The sequence below is a fragment of the Arachis hypogaea genome, chromosome 14 (assembly GCF_003086295.3).
Source record: "Arachis hypogaea cultivar Tifrunner chromosome 14, arahy.Tifrunner.gnm2.J5K5, whole genome shotgun sequence".
NCBI lineage: Eukaryota > Viridiplantae > Streptophyta > Magnoliopsida > Fabales > Fabaceae > Arachis > Arachis hypogaea.
In genome coordinates, this window is record NC_092049.1 from 129,646,106 (window position 1) to 129,665,813 (window position 19,708).

A 19,708-nucleotide genomic window follows, 5' to 3' on the forward strand; every position below is an offset into this window, starting at 1 on the left:
GAGGGAGAAAGAGAGAGGGAAAGGAGAGAGAGAAAGAGAAAAGAGAGAAAGAAAGGGTAGAAAGAGGAGATAGAGAGAGAGAGAGGGGGGAGAAGAAAGAGAGAGAAAGAAGAAAAGGGGAGAGAGAAAGAGAGAAAGGGAAAAAGAAGAGAGAGAAAGAGGAAGAGAGAAGGGAGGGAGAGAGAGAAACAAAAGGGGAAAGAGAGGGAAAAGAGGAAGAGAGAAAGAGAGAGAAAAGGGAGAAGGGAAGGAGAGAGATAAGGGAAAGGGAGGGAGAGCAAAGGAGAGGGGAGAAAAAGAAAAGAGATGGAGAGAGAGCGAGAGAAAAAGGAGAGAGAGAGAGAGAGAGAGAGAGAGAGAGAGAGAGAGGAGGGGAGGAAGAGGAGAAGGAGAGAGAGAGAGAGGAAGAAAGAGGGGAGGGGAGAGAGAGAAATAGGAGGGAGAAAAGAGAGAGAAAGAAAAGGGGAGAGAGAGAAAAAGGAGGGAGTGAGAGGAAGGAAGGGGGAGAGAGAGGGAGAGGTGGGAAAGGAGAGAGAGGGAGAAAGAGAAAGAGGGAGAGATGAAGAGAGATGGGAAGAGAAGGAGAGGAGGGAGAAAGAGAGAGAAAAAGAAAGGAGAAGAGAGAGAGAGAGAGAATGGAGAGAAGGAAGAAAGCGGAAAGTGAGAGAGAAGGGAGAGAGGAGGGGGAGAAAGAGGAGAGAGAAAGAGTATGTAAAAACTAATTTTGGAGTTTAAATAAAACCAGTTTTCATTTGGTTTAAAACTAAACTGAACTATAAAAACTGGTTTTTAATAAACTGGTTTTCATAAAAACTATGGTTTCAGTTCAGTTTTTTATTTAAAAAAACTGGTTTATTTAAAACAGTTTCAGTTCAGTTTCAATTCAGTTCAGTGAAACCAGTTTTTTTGCACACCCCTAGTCCCCGTGACTTTTTTTAAGCCGGATTTGAGTCTTAGGTTCTGCTGTCTTGCTCTCCACGATCATTCGACCTTCCTGAAGAAATTTGAGAAGCAGCAATGAGATGAACAATGTTATGTTGTTTCAATACTTGAAATGATACAATTCCCATACACCAGATAATGAAGAATCAAATTAGTAGTTAACTATGTGTCTCAGCTAGTTAACAATTCTGTTTTTTTCTAAAAGCAAGATGTTACTACATTGTTACCCTATAATAAAACATCATTAATAGACATAGATCAGGTTTGATGTTTCAAGCGTGGAAGAAACATTTCCCAACTAATTCAAACAAAGCCATGTAACTTGTTATGAACTGTGGACATAAACCAATTCCAAGGTGGAAACATATAAGACAGAGAAGTTACCTCAAAAGCCTTCTCAAAGGTGTCACCTAAGTGATTAAGGAAACTAGTGATTCACCTTTATTTTAATTCATTCAGGGGAAACAAGCTATCAGTTGAAGTATATCATGCAAAAACAAACTGAAATCATGAAGCAATGTACAATATGAAGACTGTAGAGATAAATATAATATGGGGTGTTTGAGCAAGACAGCAACAAATTGTAAGCCCGGTCATATGAAAACTGTAACATACCCAAGTAGTGCATAGAAAAGATAATAGGGGGTGTTTGAGCAAGCCAGCAACAAATTCAAGGTTCGATGATAATCAACTCTGATGATTTTTAGCAAAGAAAAAAAAATTAAACACGGTCATTATTCAGCAAGACAGCAACAAATTCAAGATTCAATCACTAACAAATTAATTGATTACCAATTCAACATCATCTCAAGGCAATCTGGGAAAGGGAGAACAGGGGAAGTGATGATGCATGGACTTACCAAGGCGACTGGGTGACGAAGAGGATCCCAGCCCAGAAGAGGACGAGCGATGAAGCAAGTGACGACCCTACGACGGTCCACGATCCACGGCGACTCGCGACGGCGAATACTTGAAACCAGAAGACGACGGGCGACGACGATCCGACGAGTGCTTCTGTCGCCGGAGAGGAGGAGCCTAGGGAAGGCCGCGAGACGTTGAAACACCGGCGATGAGCTCGATTGCGAGACAAGAGAGGAGAGAGGAGAGAGGGAGAGATCTTGCGTCCGACGCACAGTGAGAAAGATTGATAGATATCGAGCAGAGAGAGACAGAGAGAGAGGATAGCAAGAGCAGAGAAGAAGATTTCAGAAATCTTCAGAGGCGTGAACGATTTTAGTTTTTTGTTCTTATAATATGTTTAATCCACATTAAGAATAATTTTAATTTTTATTTTTTTAATATGTTTTTGTTTTGTTGTTTAAATTATTTGAAATTATAAAATTAGGATTAATTGAATTCTAAAATTTGATTAATTTAAAAGGATATTTTTATTTAATTAAATAAAAAAAAGATGTTTAAGTCTTTTTGTAAAATTAAATAAAAAATATATTTTTATTTTTATTTAATTAAAGAGATATTTTAGTAAAAGTGGTGATATAATATATATTTAAAAAAAATAAATGCTGACGTGGAAAATAAATTCCACATGATTTATTATTACTTATCCGTATTTTAAACATATCGGTACGTATGAATTTATCATCATACCGTAGCAAACAATATTTTATTTCAGGGCTAGTCTAAGTGCATGTGTATGGGCAACAAGAGAAAAAGAAAAAAAAAAAGGAAAAGGCTGTTGTGTCATAGAATTCTCCTTTTATTTGCACTAGTGGAATTACTTGGTAATTGTAGGGCTATCATTAATCTGAGATGCTATGCTTCAGATATTTTTCAAGGTGAGTTCTTCTGTGCCTAAGGATTTGGTACTGAAATTGCCGAAATACACAGTATTTGAACGGAGTTTAATTACAATTTAAATTATTAATTTGACCCAGATACCAATTTTTTAATTTGTTTACAATTAAAATTTTTAACGAAAATTTTATTAGAGGTTTGCTTTATTTATTATTGTTTTTTATAAATTTTATAATTCTATTTTTCTGTTTTTATTTAATTATCATTTTGATATTTTATTCGATCTTATCACGTGCATGGCACGGGTAATTACACTTGTTATTCCTCTAGTTTTTACTTTTTGATTAATTTGATCTATCAATTTTAAGGCTAATAAAATTTGTCCTTTTATTGTTATCTAAATAGTAAAGATACTAATATTTTTCCTTTCTTTTTTTTTCACCATGAGAGCGGTTACAGATGGTGAGAGGATGGCGGCGGGGACTCAGAAACGGCGGGGACTCAGAGGCTTGTGTGAGTGGGGATGGAGAGCTTCTGATCTGCTTTTGCAGTGTGTTGGTTGGGAGGGGGAGGCAGGGGAACGAGGAAGTAGATGTTTCCGCGACGGAGTTCAGCGTGGGGAGGAACGATGAGGAGGTTGGGGGAAGAATAGTTCCTGAGGACATGCTTAGGAGCTCTCATGATGTCAGCAGCCTTGATGGTGCGAGTGGTGATCTCTTCAACTCTGCCATTGGAGTGAACTATTCGGATCACGTCCAGTGCCCCGCATGGTAGGATGCATGATATACATCACCTTATGCTCTTCTTCATTCTCCACATCCTTCCATTTCCTACCCACAATACATACGCTTTCTTCTTTTCTCTTTATATATATTTTTTCTCTCCCTACATTTTTTATTCTAAAACCCACTTGCATTTATCTTCCATATTTAATAAGTTGGCAAATTACATAAAGCACTAAGCAACTAAGCACAATTATGTATGAGAAATGCAGTTAAATGGAAATCACATGATGTACAACCAAAAGCTTAACCGTTCTTAGGTGAAACATCACTTTTTCTTTATTGGATGCCATTCGATCAATAGAGTAAACTAAAGTACCAATGTATTCTTAAAATTATTAATTTGACCCTGATACCAATTTTTTAATTTGTTTACAATTTAAATTTTTAATAAAAATTTTATTAGAGGTTTACTTTATTTATTATTATTTTTTACAAATTTTATAATCCTATTTTTCTGTTTTTATTTAATTATCATTTTAATATTTTATTCGATCTTATCACGTGCATGGCACGTGCATGACACGGGTAGTTACACTTGTTTGTTATTATATACAAGTATGACAAAAATTTACTATTCTTTGTCTGTTTTTTTTTCTTTATCATAATATTTTGGTCTGTTTTATTTAGTTGATTAAACAAGTGGATTGAAAAATGGCTTGTTTTCTACTCAAAGTAGGATAAGTGAGATTGTACCTTGAAGAAGCACTATTGGGGCCAACATTAAGCACCATGTTAGGCCCCCGCCCCCTCCTTAATCCTATGTACATATGTACATAACACTATTACATAAAAAGTATCTTCAAGCACACGTGTCTGGATTCCATGAAAAACATTGATGCGAACTAGGTATATCCCGGCACGGTCCATTCGTTGAATAGATTATAATATATTAGATTTTTGACACATGACATAGATTAAATGAGTTATATTCTTAAAATTATTAATTTGACCCTGATACCAATTTTTTAATTTGTTTACTAATGAAAAAAAGAAGAGAGCAATCAACATAATCATCAGCCACATATGTGAAATGTGAAGAGTTGGACAGTTAGAAAAATGTTTGTACCTAAAAGTTTAAAGGAAACTCGTTACTATGAAATGATCAATAATGGATTACTAATATTAATCTACACGGAAAGGAGGCGTGAGGGAGTGATCGTAATAAATTGGAACAAAGTCTGGAAAAGAATAACGCACCTCAACACCACCAATGCAAAATAGAACCACCAGAACTTCAATAAACCAGGATGCCATTAATTTGTAAAGCATAAGCAAGAAACAAGAAGCGATCACAACAAAAGAAATTGTTGCCATGGTACTGATTTCTACATAACCAGTAGAACCAACATTCTCAGTATTCAAATATTCATCCGAAGCATCCTGCAAGTTAAACATGACTATGTATCAACAGCTGGATTGATGCCTTTTTAAGTATGAGAAGAAAACTTTCTTTCGAAGGAGCAAAACTAGAACAAAAAATAATAGTATATATATATAAAATTGGCATGAAAAGGAACCAAGTAACCTTTAATAGCTTCTCCCGCTCAACAGCAGCCTCTCTGGTTGTGGTGCATTGATACTCAGCGTGGAGGTAGAGAGCTGCTGATGTACTGCCGCAGCGTGTTGGTTGGGAGGGGGAGGGGGAGGGAGGGGAACGAGCAGGTAGATATTGTCGCGATGGAGATCAGCCTCGGGAGGAATGATGACGAGGTTGGAGGAAGAATATTTTTTGAGGATATGGTTAGGATGAGCTCTCATCACATCAGCAGCCTTGATGGTGCGAGCAGCTCTTCAATGCTGCCATTGGAGTGAACTATTCGTATCACGTCCAATGCCCCGCATGGTAGGATGCATGATATGCATCCCCTTATACTCTTCATTATTAAAGCTAAGTTGGAGAAGAAGATGGGAGTAAAAGTGAAAGTTTGTGTTTATGAGAAGAAGATACGGACCTATATATAGAGATGAGAATGGCCGATAGTAAGGGGATGGGAATGACCGATAGAAATGGGGATGGGACATATAATATTTTGTTTCGCATTAGTAAGAAAAGGAAAAAGATGTTGTCTCATAGACTTCTCCTTTTATTTGCGGTGAATTCTTCCGTGCCGTTCCGAATTTGGAAATGCTCAAATATCCATTAGAATATAGATAAGTGTTATCATGTGGGTCCAACAAAAATGAAAGCTTTTAAACGGAGTTAATTATCTCTTAAAGAACTGGACAAATAGCTTTTGTAAAAGTACGAGGCATTACTATGCTAGCCTAATAAAAGTCTGAAATGCTTTAATTTTTATTTAACTAGTTTTCTCATTACTTTGAAAGACTATTTAAGGGTCATTTTATTAAATAATTAAAAATATTTTTTTTTAACTTAAAAAAATATAGATAATAAATTAACTATTTCTATTAATCTGGCAATACATACAATATTAAATCTATTGCTTTTAATATGTCAGATTAAATTTTAATAATTAATAAATATTTATATATACACATTATATTTTATCACTTTAATTAATAATAATATATAAGTTTATATATATAGTGTAACACCGTAGTTTTTCACATAATTAATTTTGAAAATTTTGTGATAATTTATCTATTATTATCTGTAATTGAATTTTAATACTAAAATTATAAGACATATAAAACCCGACTAACATATACGAATCTGATAACATAGCAGATTCTTATGTGTATATATAGTACAAATAGGGGTGGGCAAAAAAATTCAAACCAAACTATTAAAAAAGAACCAATTTTAAACCAAAAAAAATTCAAACCAAACCAAATTTATTTTATAATTTAGTTTTAACTCCAATCCATTTAAACGGTTTTAATCCCGGATCCAGATCCAGATTAAAATCCAAATCTCACAAAACCCTAATTCTTAACTTTTGATTCTCAAAAAATCCAGATCCAGAGCACCGTCACGAATCCTTTTCTCCTTCGCCCGCAGCCGGCACCGCCGCACCGGAGCAGGCAACCGGCACTGCAGTTTCGTAGCTGCCACCACCACCACGAGCGCGTCGCGCCACTGCTCTGTTCCGCCATCCGCGGTTCCGCCGTCCGCCTTTTCTCGCCGTGACCCAGCTCTGTTTTTCTCCGTTCTCTGGGTACCCTCAAGGCGCCGTCCGCCTTTTCTCGCCGTGACCCAATCAACACCCTCGCCCTCTCTGACCTCTCCAAGATCTACCTCTTCGAACGCAAGCCCAAGGATTCCAACGCTGAAGTACCGCCACCGCCTCCTACGGTTGTCGGTGGGATCCTCAAGAAGGACTGGCTCCTCAAGCACCGGACAAAAGTTCCGGCCGTCCTCGGTGCTGTGTTCAGGGCGGAGCACGTGTTTGGTGACCCTGCTCAGTGGCTCAATGTCTGCTCCGATCTCGATTCCATCAAGTAAAACCTCTCTCTCTCTCTCTTTCTATTAAGTGCGTGTTTGGATGGTGGAGTTTTGGAGAAGGTACGATTCAGCATTATGAGTGAACAACAATAACAATGGCAGCTAACTAAGTAGATAATGATAGTGTTTACTTTTTGCATTTTAAGTGAAAATGTCGATTTTTAGCTATTGTTTGGGGGGTTTGAGGATGTTGCATAAGAAAGTAATATAATTGAGCACGGATTGTATGTTGAGGAAGCTGCTGTCTTGTTTTGGAGAATGGAGATATGTAATGTATATTGAGATGTAGTGGAACAAGGAATTGTTGTTGAGGCAAGTTTGAGGTTTTATTTGCTTTATGAATATAATGGCTTTTATTTTGAGTTCAATTACTATGAACTGAAAGTGGAGAAGAATTTTAGACTTGCATGGTAAGACTTTCAAGATAGTTCGTGATTGAGTCATACACTTGTGATTTTAGCTCAATATCATCCAAGCATGACCTACAATTTGAATGTATTGTGTTGGTTTTGGATGTGGGATTTTGGTTTTGTTTTCATTTCTTGGCCTTGATTTTTCAGAAATGTGTTTGGGGTTGTTTGTGTGCAGGGCTGTGATTCGTGGGAGGAACATCAAGTTGGCTGTTGTAATTATCCACACTGGTGCAGGTGATTAACTTACTAGTTTTTCTGTCTTCATCACTTTACTTCACCATGCACTCTACTCACAAATTGTATGAGGAGAGTGAATTTAGATTGTTACATCATTGAATGGGCAAATTTTGCTGTATTGGTTGAGTTTGTGTTGCTGGATTTGTGCTTGATTATGTTATGGCGAATGTTTAATTGATCTTCTAAATATATGATTTTATATTGTGATGATTGAATGCTAATCAAACACTTGGGGCTGAGATTAAGCTTAAGGATAGTTGAGAATCAATAAAATACACCAAAGCTTTTTCTGCAGAATTAGGCAGTAAAAACCGAAAATTGTTAGATTTACTACTGCCAATCTGGGCCTCTGAATGAATCTTAGTTTTATTTCATGTTATTGTTGTTTAGGGAAGTTCTGAACCTATGTTTAATTGCATGATTAGATTAGATATACTAGGCTGCATATCCCTAAAGAAATTTATGAGTTATAAAAATGCTTCCCCTTTTGAAAAATGGTGCCTTGTGCAGAAAGAAACTGAATTCTGATTCTGCAGCAGTAGATTCTTGAGTACATAACTCTCAATTTATATGAATTTTTTATTTAAACACTGCTGCTGTCTTGCGAGATATATGAACATGCATTAGTTTATGAATCATGCTGAAGTTTTATTGGCTGCTGTTTCTTTGGATTAAATGTCTGTAGGTACTTATATCAGGGAAGGAAGATCCAGAGACAGCATTCTCTCCTGTAATTTTACATAATGAACCTATGATTTTCCCTGTATTTTAACAGCAACTAGTGATTTTGGATTATTAAGGTGTGCTAAATTCTATGTTCAATTAGATTTGTGTTGGTCGATGCTCTTTTCTTGAGCCTAATTTTTGTGCAGAGTCCAATTTGACTTAAGTTTAGATTCCTGTTCTCATTTTTATGTACCTAACAAAATGAGCATTCTTTTTTAAATACATTTTTGGTTAAAAGATTGGAATGTTTCTGATGCCAAATCATTTTCATGATAGATGAGGTGCCATTTTATGCTGCGGCCGATGAAAGGATTGTAGAGCTGCATGGAGAAGTCTTGAAGGTGCTTAAGGCACTGGAAGCAGTAGTTGGGCACCTGAGGATGATTTAGAGAGATTTTAGAGAGATTTTTTAGTGGTATTCTTTTGATATCTTGAGAATGATTAAATGTTATATAGATTAGCTATTGTCATTAGATTTATAAAGAACCAAATTCTAGTTGTAATGAACCTATACACTTTAAAATGACTTTAGTATTAATTTTACTTTTAAAAAAATTATGGTTTGAAAATTGAATTTTTGTTTAAAGAAACTGATTTTAAAACTGGATTTTCAAAAATTGGTTTAATAAAAATCCAAACCATGCCCAGCCCTAAGTACAAAGTCTAGAGTTTTATAAATTTACTCAGAAGTGGCGCTTAATAATTGATAGTATTTAGACCTACTAAAAATTTAGTCGTTACATAATTATAATATTCATATTTGTTAAGGTGTAATTTTTTTATTTTTATCATATCTAAATTATAATATTTTTGTTTATTTTATTGAATGAATAATAAATCTAATTAAATTTTTTATAATAACTAGATAGAAGACATAAACTATATATAATTGATAATTTTTTTTATATAAGTTATAATTTATTTATATAAAATTATAGATAATGTTATGTCATTTGAGCTAATCCTATTTACATTATACACAACAATAAATATCAATCATTGAGTAATATAATTTTTATTTAAAGAGGTAATGACCAAATCAGTACCCGAAAGATTAAAACGCTGACATTGCGGTACCTGACTATTGTTAACGACAAAATGGTACCTGACAAACGTATCCATAACCTGGACGGACCTAAGCTCCGGTTAGGAGAATGCCTACGTGGTCACCGGATTATGCTGACATATCATGTTTTAATTGAGATGTCATTTCTAATTAATTAAATTGCTAGCCTAGGTGGAAATTAGGTTAATTGGAATTCAATTTTCCCCTAAACCATTAGTCTTTGCCCTAATCCCAAATCAAACAAGTGTTGTTACTGCTGGGTGAGTTACTGTGACTTAGTGTTTCACTAAGAGTAAAATTGAAGGGTCACGTAAAGAGAGAGAGACGTTGCCCTGGTTACTTGGCGCGAAGAAGAACGAAGAGGATTTGAGAGACATTGTCGAAGTCGTAGCGTCAACAGGGAGGGGTTGGTAGTGGCATCATCACAACCCCAGTCTTCGCAAGGAAGAACGCTACGTAGAGGTAAGTTCACCTTCACTCCATCCTCTCATTTACGTGCCTTCTGTCGACAGCATTATTATCATGTTGATTGTTTTATTCATTGTATCTTCCCTCTACGATTTTTTAGATGGATCGTCTAGTTACCTTTGTTTATCATCACATGGGTGCCTTGAAAAGGGGTGTTGACGGTAATATGATATATGACGGGGGTTTAGTAACTGAGATACACAGGGTGAATGTGGAGACATGTAACATGTTCTTTGTCGAGGGTTTATTTTTAGACTTGGGTTACCCTGGATACAGTGAGGTGTACTGGCTAGAACCTGGTTTAGAGTTAGGTAAGGGTCTTAGAGTGCTTAGGACAGATGCTGAAGTCATGAGAATGTGTGAGAGTGCGATGAAGAATGACAACACTGTACACCTATATTTTGATCACCCCATTGACGCAAACCCTGAAATCATAGATGAAGAAGTCTTTTCTGATGGTAGTAGTGATAGTGTGGTTGAAGTCAATCCAGATGGTGATAGTGTGAAGGAGGATGAAGTTACTAATAAGGTTGACGGTCATGCTAATGAGACGGAGAATGAAGGTGTGAATGAGACCAGTGGTGAGGTTAATGAATTGGAGATGGGGTTGAGTGTGGCTGTGAAGGAGAATATGAATGACGGTGTACCTGAGGCAACTGTTGATGTTAACGAGTCGAACAAAGGTGAGAGTGGTGCAGGGGAAGAAGCTGCCAATGACGGGAATGCGGAGAAGGACACTGAAGGAGCATCAGCTCCGGAGAAACCGGCTAAGAAGGTTAGAAAGAGACATCCAAGACTAGCCCCTAGTGGTTTACCCCGAGAAAGAAGAGCTGCCGAGAATGAGGGTGTAAATGAGAGTAACCATGGAGAAGCTGAAGCTGGGAATGAACCCACCGAGGAGACCAATGATGATGATGTTGCTGGTCTCAATGGAGGTTCTGAATTTCGAGAACCTTTCGTGGATGAGGAAAGGGCAGAGGACCCTGTTACAGAAAACCCAACAGGTAAATTAGTTTTTTTCTTTAGTTAGAGTAGATGTGAATAGAAATTGCTTCAATTCTCATGTATCTCAACTGACTTTACAGCAGATAATGTAACACAAACTAGTGGGAGGGATAATGCAAGGAGAAATCATCCAAGGCCTCAACCATCTGGGCAAAGAATTGTACCTGAAAATGAGGATGAAGCACCATGGGTAGAGGTGCCTAACCCGAATAGAGAAGATGGTGATAGTGAACCTGAGATGTACCAATATGAATTCGAAGAACTCTGTAGCCCCCCTGCAACTGATGACGAAGAGGAAACTGTATTTCCTCAACATAATCCCAACACGCCATATGGAAAAATAACTCTGGAGTTGAATATGGAGTTTGAGACCATGGAGCAGTTCAAAGCAGCAGTGCAGAAGTACAACATACAAATTGGGAGATAGGTGTTCTACCTTAGGAATGAGAGGAAGAGGTGTAGGGTGATCTGCTATGATCCAGACTGCCCTTGGTTGTGCTACTGTGCCAGGACCAACTACCCAGCATCCTTTCAGATAAAGACATTTGTGGATGAGCATACGTGCCCCAGGAGTAACAAAAGTAAATCTGTTTCATGTGCTTGGGTTGCTGAGGAATTGGTCCCAAAGCTGAGGATCCATCCCAACATGCTGCAGAGAGAAGCACAAGAATGGTTTAAAGTGCAGTATGACATCTCAGTCAACGAGAGGATGATGTATAGGGCTATGGTCAAAGCCAAGGAAGTTATCGAGGGAACAGAGAAAGATCAATACCTAAGGCTCAGAGACTACCTTAACGAAATCATGAAGGCAAATCCTGGTTCAAGAGCCAACATGGGGACTACTCCACAGCCAGAGGGGTTGCCTAAGTTCAGAAACTTGTACATCTGTTTGGCTGCTTGCAAAAATGGCTTTAGAGCAGGGTGTAGGCCATTTATTGTTTTGGATGGAACGTTTCTGAAAGGGTACTTTGGAGGGCAATTATTAACAGCAGTTGGTCAGGATGCGAACAATCAGCTGTTTCCAATAGCGTATGGGGGTTGTTGATGCAGAAACTAGGAAAAATTGGAGATTCTTTTTGGAGGAGTTGCACACAGACATTGGGGACTTCAATGAGAATGGCTGGGTTTTTATGTCAGACCAGCAAAAGGTGATGTGGACTATCTTAATGTTTTTTGAGTTCCTGTAAGTATACATAAATTAGTTTTCAAATGTCCTCTAATTCATTGTGGTTACCATTCAATGCAGGGTTTAATCCCAGCATTACAGGACGTCATGCCAGGGGTGAAGCACATATTCTGTTGTATGCATATGTGGAGAAATCTGAACAAGAGATGGAAGGATAAGGAACTTAAGGCAACATTTTGGCAATGTGCAAAGGCAACTACTGATCAGGAATTTAATGATGCAATGGGAGCTGTGAAACGGATCAACAAACAGGCTTGGGAGTATTTGTCAAAGTTTGAACAAGAACAGTGGTCGAGATCAAGGTTTTCAGACTGGCCAAAGATAGACAGTTTGACAAGCAACAACTGTGAATCATTTAACTCAACAATTGTGGGACTTCGGGGGAAGAGCATCTTGACAATGCTTGAGGAGCTTAGGTTCTACATCATGAAGACAATGGCAACTCACAAAGACTCACTGATGGCTTATACTGGACAAATAGCCCCTGTACAGGTCAGTAGGTTAGAGAAAGAAAAAAGACAAGCCAATTACTGGGAAGCACAATGGTGTGGTGATGATGAGCACAATCAGTTTGAAGTAACAAAATGGCAGCATAGAGTCAGAGTCAATACACGAGAGAGGATATGCTCATGCAGAAAATGGCAGCTCACTGGACTACCATGCTGTCATGGGATTGCAGCAATCCAAAGAAAGAACGAGAAACCTGAAGACTATGTCCATCACAAACTCACTATCGAGGCTTATAATAGAACTTATATGTTTCACATTAATAGCATACCGAGTCAGGAGTACTGGGAGCATCACGAAGGGCTGCCATGTCTGCCCCCTCCATACAAGAGGCCTATTGGCAGACCTACAAAGAAGAGAAGAAATGATAGCACTGAGTAAAGTTCTGGCAGCCAATACAAGGCCAAGAGAAGATATGGACAGATAACATGCCAAACCTGCAAAAGGGTGAGCAAAACAAAATCCATTACTTAAATGCATTTACTTTACCTTATAGCAGAACTTTATTAATGCTGCTTCTCCTATCTCATGTGTTTTTTGCAAGGCTGGACATAATAGCAGAACTTGTCCTGACAAAGGAAGTGGAGCAGCAGCTGAAGAACCAGATCTTGATGAGGATGAAGCTAGGGAGCAAGAAGCTAACTGGGAGGAGACCATGGAGGCTGCACACGCTGCATATGTTGCAGATGAGGAAGAGCTCACTCAAAACCATCCACAAACTCAGCCTGATCAGGTAAATGTTAGTGATTTATTTTACCTTGTTGTACTAAACTGTTGGATCTGTCTCCATAGAAGATTTGATTTAATGAATGCACAAACTGATGCAGAATAACATCAATGATGGCAACACTACAGCAAGTGCTTCAGCCCCTAATGTAGCCACCATACCAGCAGCAACCAACCCATGTGCTCCACCAGCTAGCTCAGAACCATCACCAGCACCAAAGAGGAGAGGCAGACCATCTTTTGTTAGGGGCAATACAGTTCCACCAAGAGGAATGAGCAGCACCACTCGAAGAGGAATGGCAGCCACTACAACAACTCCAACCCCAGCACAAAATGCAGCAGCTGCACCACCACCCAAATTCCTGCATCTCCATCCAATGTTGGGCCTCAGCCTCAAGGTCCATTACCTAGGCCCAGTCTTCAGGCCCAACCTACAGCACCATTTAGGCTCCCAACTGTGACTAGGGAGACCATGGCAGCAGCAAGCCCAGCCACCCAGAGCAGGTTCACAGGCTTCATGCCCACCCCATCCTTGAAGAAGAAAAAGCCATCCGGACCACCACCATCAAAGCCATCAAGAAATGACAAGAAATGAGCTTAGATTCTTGGGTTTTTTAGTTTGTTGTTATTTGCATTTTGGACATGATTTACTTAAAATGCACCCAACTGCCATTATGGCATGTAAGTGCTAACCTAGTGTTTCTGTGTTTTGTTACTGTGATCTTGGGTCTGTAGCAGGTACTATGAACATGTGTCATTTTGGTTGTCTTATTTGGGGCCTGAACTTTGTTACTCTAAGTAGTTAATGGTTATAACTGGATGTTATTTTGGTGTTTTATTCAGTTTATGTTTACAAAACTAATTGACATGGCTTACATAAACTCCATGTATATTGGTTAAATCACCACAACAACAACTCAAACAAAGCACAACAAGAACACAGCATACATTAATTTATCTCAATTACATTGAGGACAAGATTACAAAATTCCAATCTCTGACTGTTATACTATTATAATCTACAATGTCTACCTACTTAGCCACCATAAACATAATCAAAGCCACATTTAACCCAATCAAAATACACATAAAAATTAGGCACAACTCAACCCTCTTCAGATTCTCCTTCATGTCATTCACCACAGACAGTACCATCATTATCCTTTGAATTTCCTGGCCATCCCCACAGTCAACATTGATTCTGCCTTTCTTTTTGGGTTCTGGTTTGCCTAGCATATTACTGTTCTCTGAAGAAACTTCTCCTTCCACACATTCCGCTTGTATTTCATCCAACCATTGGAAATACCCGCAACGCATTTCTGTGTTCTGGCACAACACGAAGAGTTCAAACATCAGAGAACAATCGAAATCTAAAAATGAATGAGAATAGACGATAAACCAAGAAGGGATATTACTCTACTTCCTCACATATTCATCACACTTCCAATCTTACCTTCCACAGAGGGCAGCGTAGAAACCATCTATCAGGGTTGCTACTTGTCTTCGACTTCAACGGAACCACCGGAAGGGTACAAAAGCAATAGCCATCGTAACTTTTACTCACAATGCCCGAAGCACCATCCACGTCGCAGGCTTGCATCGAGGGCTGCCTTCTCAGCGTTGCAGATTTTCCACGAGCCCTTGCAGAATGCATCTTTCAATCTTGGATCCCCTACTGCGAATGAAGGAACAGAGAGCGTTGTTGATTTGGGATTAGGGCAAAGACTAATGGTTTAGGGGAAAATTGAATTCCAATTAACCTAATTTCTACCTAGGCTAGCAATTTAATTAATTAGAAATGACAACTCAATTAAAACATGTTATGTCAGCATAATCCGGTGACCACGTAGGCATTCTCCTCACCGGAGCTTAGGTTCGGCCAGGTTATGGATACGTTTGTCAGATTTTAAAATCATCCAGGTACCATTTTATCGTTAACAATAGTCAGGTACCGCAATGTCAGCGTTTTAATCTTTCGGGTACTGATTTGGTCATTACCTCTTATTTAAATAACAAAATATAATTTTATTAATTTGTACATTTAGTCTTATTTTTATAGTTAGATACTATAAAAATTAGATTTGTAAAATCTTTTGTAGTTATATTAACAAAAATATGAAAATGAAAAAAAATTTGTGGTTCATTACCGCCATCAAAAATGAAAATAAAATGTATTATTTTGCAGACTAGGAAAATGAGATTAATATACAAATTGATCATATTTTTGTATTCTTATTTAAATTAATAAATAGAAAATTTTGATTAAATAAAAAAATTTTGAGTACCAATATAATTTTTTTTATATTATTAATATATTATGGTTAAATTTTTATTGTCTCCTGCTCATATTATTTTTATTAATCATTATACGCTAATTGAGTAACTTAAAATTAAAATTTAATTATAAAATTACTAAATTATTATTATTGTTTATTTTTAATTAACAAGAGAATACACCTAAAAAAAAGTTAGAATAATTATTTTAAGAATAAAAAATATCAATTATATCAGTATTTAATAATTAATTATTTATTAAAATATATTGTGTAAAAACTAAATATAAAAATGCTTAATATATTATATTCAAATGAAAAACAATAATTTTAGTGGTCAGAAGCCTTTTCTATAAGAGAGAATCTGGTTGCGCGCATGTTGGAGAAGATGATGCAGATGTACACACCTGACGGTCCCAATAACCTACACAACCCCCTGACCACACATTTAATTCACTTCACTTGCATTATTAAATCACCATTTGGCCCCACCCTTCATCTCATCTCGTTATTATATCGTATCACAATCATCAACTTTATCACGTGATACAATAAGTTCTCCTCTCCTCTTCTGCTCTTCTCTTCCTGGCAAATTTGCAATGGCATTCACCCGTAATATTCTCCAAACTTCAGAGGATCAGAAATCTTTTTTAGCATTATGGGTTGTCTTTTTCCGGAAAACAGGCCACATCCTATTTTCCTAGGTTGTCCCCAACGTACACTACCCTATTCATATATACAACTCCCTCTTCGTATTTTAATACGATAAATATTTACAAGTAATTATTTTTATGTATTATATGTAGTCATAAACTTTTTTTTTATTATATTTTTGTATTTTGTATATAATTATTTCTTTTTTTTAAAATATTCTACATTTTTATTGAAGTTGTCATTTTTTTCGCTACATATTGTCAAAATTATTACTACATTTTTTCCTAGAAAGTAAATATTAGATATAAAAAAGATAGTACTAATTAAATAGCAAAATCATTTTAACATTCTTACCACTATTGCTCCCATTATACTAGCTAGTACTAGTATTAATATATATAGCTATATATTATTACGTTTAGATTCACCCAACAAAAAAGGGATATCACGTTTCTCATGATAGTGATAAACTCTTTAACGCTAGAATAAGTGTTTACAAAACTCATCCATAATTGTGGTTGAGAAAATTTTAATATATATTCTCCTTAACAATAATGTTGGATGAACTGTTCTTTCATTTTTACTTTTTTTTTGCGTTATTTAAATGTTTCAGTTTTATCTTTATCCTATTCATATTATGAATAAAAAACAATATGAAATTTATTAATGAAAATGTGTTGATCATCATATGTATATGTAATTATATATATTGACATATTTGTGGCATTTCCTAAACCAAACTTTTAAACTCGTGAGTTGTTTTGTACCTTTTTTTAGTAAGTAACTAAGATTTGATTTCATGCTTTCATGGTTTTAGGTTTTGCTGTAAAGGCCTTAGAAGTCACGAATTCTAATCCTCTCCATGGCTACATACTATTACTACTATTACTATAAACACCGATATTATCTATTTCCCAACTACGCACAAATAGTACCCGCTATTATTAAACAAGCATGACAAAAGCTTGTCCGTCTAATTTGGGAAAGAAACGGAGAGGGGTCGGGGAACAGTGGAGAATGTGAAGTATAGGGAAAAGATGGAATTGTTTCGTATGAAAGGGAAGGAAATTGGAACCAATAAGAAACTCATCATTAATGTTGAATGTGGTATTGAAGTGTTAGTCAATAAGATATTACAGGGAGTATATACAGGCATGACAAAAGCTTGTCTGTTTAATTTGGATCATTAAACAAGTAAAGGGAGATTGTACTTGAAAGAAGCACTATTGGAGCCAACATTTAACATTCAACCCTTCATCGTTCTAACGAGCAACCCAACACGAAACAAAGATCATAAAATTAAGATATATTATTTGGTAATGATATAGTGTACGTTTAGAAAAGAGATGCAGATGTAAGAGTAGTGTGAAGTTTTCTTGGTTCCCCAAAAACAAGACACAAAGTCAAAGGCTACAAAGTTGGGCCCTCACATATGGTACAGCTTATGATAGTGCATATCCACACATGACACTCCCACCACGCTTCATACATTCATGCTTATTGCTTTGGATCACATGTGCACACTTTTTGTCTCAAAAAAACTATATATTCTTTGCTTCATAGATATTTTCCTTTAATGTTGTTATGTAAATAGGTTTTTAAATAGTTTGATTTTTGAATTATCATCTTTTAATTAGTCATAGATATTCTCTTATTACATCATATCAATCAACATCTTGAACTTTATTAATACCCTGTTACTTAAATACTATATATGAATGAAATTGTATTAGAAAAATATTAGTATTTTTATTAGTAATAATATTATAGAATTATAAATTTTTTTAAAATAAATTATATTCTAATATTTGATTTTTTATTATAACTTAAAAATTAATAATATTTAATATTTTTATAATAAATATTAAAAAATTTATTAAATAAAGAAATATAAAATTTATTCAAATACAATAAAAAAGAGTATTATGTGGCACATTTTGATTATCAAATTAAAAATATATAATAAAGTAGTTTTAATTATAATAAAAAATATTATGTGATATATTTTGATTGTTAAATGATCAACTAATAATTAGTAATAATATATAAAAGAGCTATGTGAGTAGAGAGGGAACATAGAAAAGAGAAGAGGAGAAAGAAGAGACTTCATTGATTTGTAAAATTTTTTTTAATTAAATTGCAATTAGAAAGTGTTATATATATATATATATATATATATATATATATATATATATATATATATATATATATATATTTTGGTTGTGAAATTAGTAATATGTAATAGATATAATAAATTATTAATAATATATATAAGAGATAGAGTAATAAAGGAGGAAGAGAAATAGAAAAATAAAAAAGGAGAGAGGTCTTCAATTTAAAAATATATATATATATTTTAATTACAAAAAGAGAATATTATGTGACATGTTTAGATAATAACTTTTAGAAATTGTGGCATATTAATTAAAATCCTAAAAAAAAATGAGTGAAGAAAAGAGGGAAAATTTATTAGTTTTGAAAAAAAAAATTATTTTAATTATAATAAAATAGAGTACAATGTGATACATTTTGATTGTTATATTAACGATATATTTCAATTTTAATTGTAATAAAAAAATATTATGTGTTACATTTTAATTGTTAAATTAATAACTAATATTAATATATAAAAAAATGTAGTAGTGAAAAGAGGATAAAATATAAAAAAGATAAAAAAAACCTCCTTAATTTAAACAAAAAAAATTTTTAATTTAATTACAATAAAAGTGTATCAAGTATTATATTTTGATTATAAAATTATTATTTTAATTACAAAAGCTATTATATAATTATTCTATAAGTCAGGTTTTACTTTAATTTATTCTTCATTTTGTTTCTTTTTTTTTTTTTTAAAGTGTTCTTCATGTATTTAGTGTGTGGCAATTTTAACTAGAGCAGCAAATACATTCCCTTACTCAAGGTAGTTGGGCTCAAGCTAAGTTTTAAGCCAACCCTATAAGAAGTGTGCATTTAATTTGCATAGCACATCAAACAATTTTCTTAGGTAGATATATCCCTTTTTTTTGTTCTCTTATTTGAATTTAATAAAGCTTATTTATGATTGAATCAAGAATTTTTTATTAGAATATATTTCATTTATGAATGCAATATTTTTTTTTATATTAATATTAGAATTAGACAATCAATAAAAATAATTAAGATGATACTAAAATATAAATTTATAATTTCATTTTTTTTTGACAAAAGTATTTTATATATGAAAAGGTCATTTAATATTTATAAATGATAAAATAATAAAAGATAAAATCTAAGTTTAAAGAAAAAAAAATAGATAAATTTTATATTAAATTAAAATTTTAGAGTGAGTTCAATATTTGATTATAAAAAATTTTAACTCATAAAAATAAAAATAAATTTAAATATTTTTACTTTTTAAATCTACACGTAAAATATTACTAACACAATAAGATATTCTTTTTAAATAGTGTATTATAAATAAAAAATTTCACTTATTTTTTTCCCCTCCAACCAAACTTGTATTGCATTATACTGGATGAATCCTATAAGATTCTGATTGCTTAGAGTTTTAGGAGAATTT

The 19,708-nt window shown here is 34.8% G+C and overlaps 2 protein-coding genes across 4 annotated transcripts; both read left to right on the forward strand.

Annotated features, from left to right (window-relative positions):
- Positions 1 to 6,639: 6,639 nt before the first annotated feature.
- Positions 6,640 to 9,031, forward strand: LOC112744142 (uncharacterized; the record flags this gene model as incomplete). Of its 3 annotated transcripts, none has more annotated exon segments than XR_003172667.3 (4): positions 6,640 to 6,884; positions 7,477 to 7,535; positions 8,224 to 8,338; positions 8,541 to 9,031. XR_003172667.3 is itself a non-coding variant. In XM_025793650.2 (4 exon segments), coding segments are annotated over 4 exon segments (462 nt in total), but the record flags the coding sequence as incomplete, so codon positions are not given.
- Positions 9,032 to 12,064: 3,033 nt separating this feature from the next.
- LOC140178357 (uncharacterized) lies at positions 12,065 to 14,058 on the forward strand. The gene is made up of 3 exons (XM_072214971.1): positions 12,065 to 12,943; positions 13,041 to 13,229; positions 13,324 to 14,058. Exon 1 carries the CDS (start codon positions 12,077 to 12,079, stop codon positions 12,875 to 12,877), a length of 801 nt encoding a protein of 266 aa, XP_072071072.1. The 5' UTR covers positions 12,065 to 12,076; the 3' UTR covers positions 12,878 to 12,943; positions 13,041 to 13,229; positions 13,324 to 14,058.
- Positions 14,059 to 19,708: the final 5,650 nt, after the last annotated feature.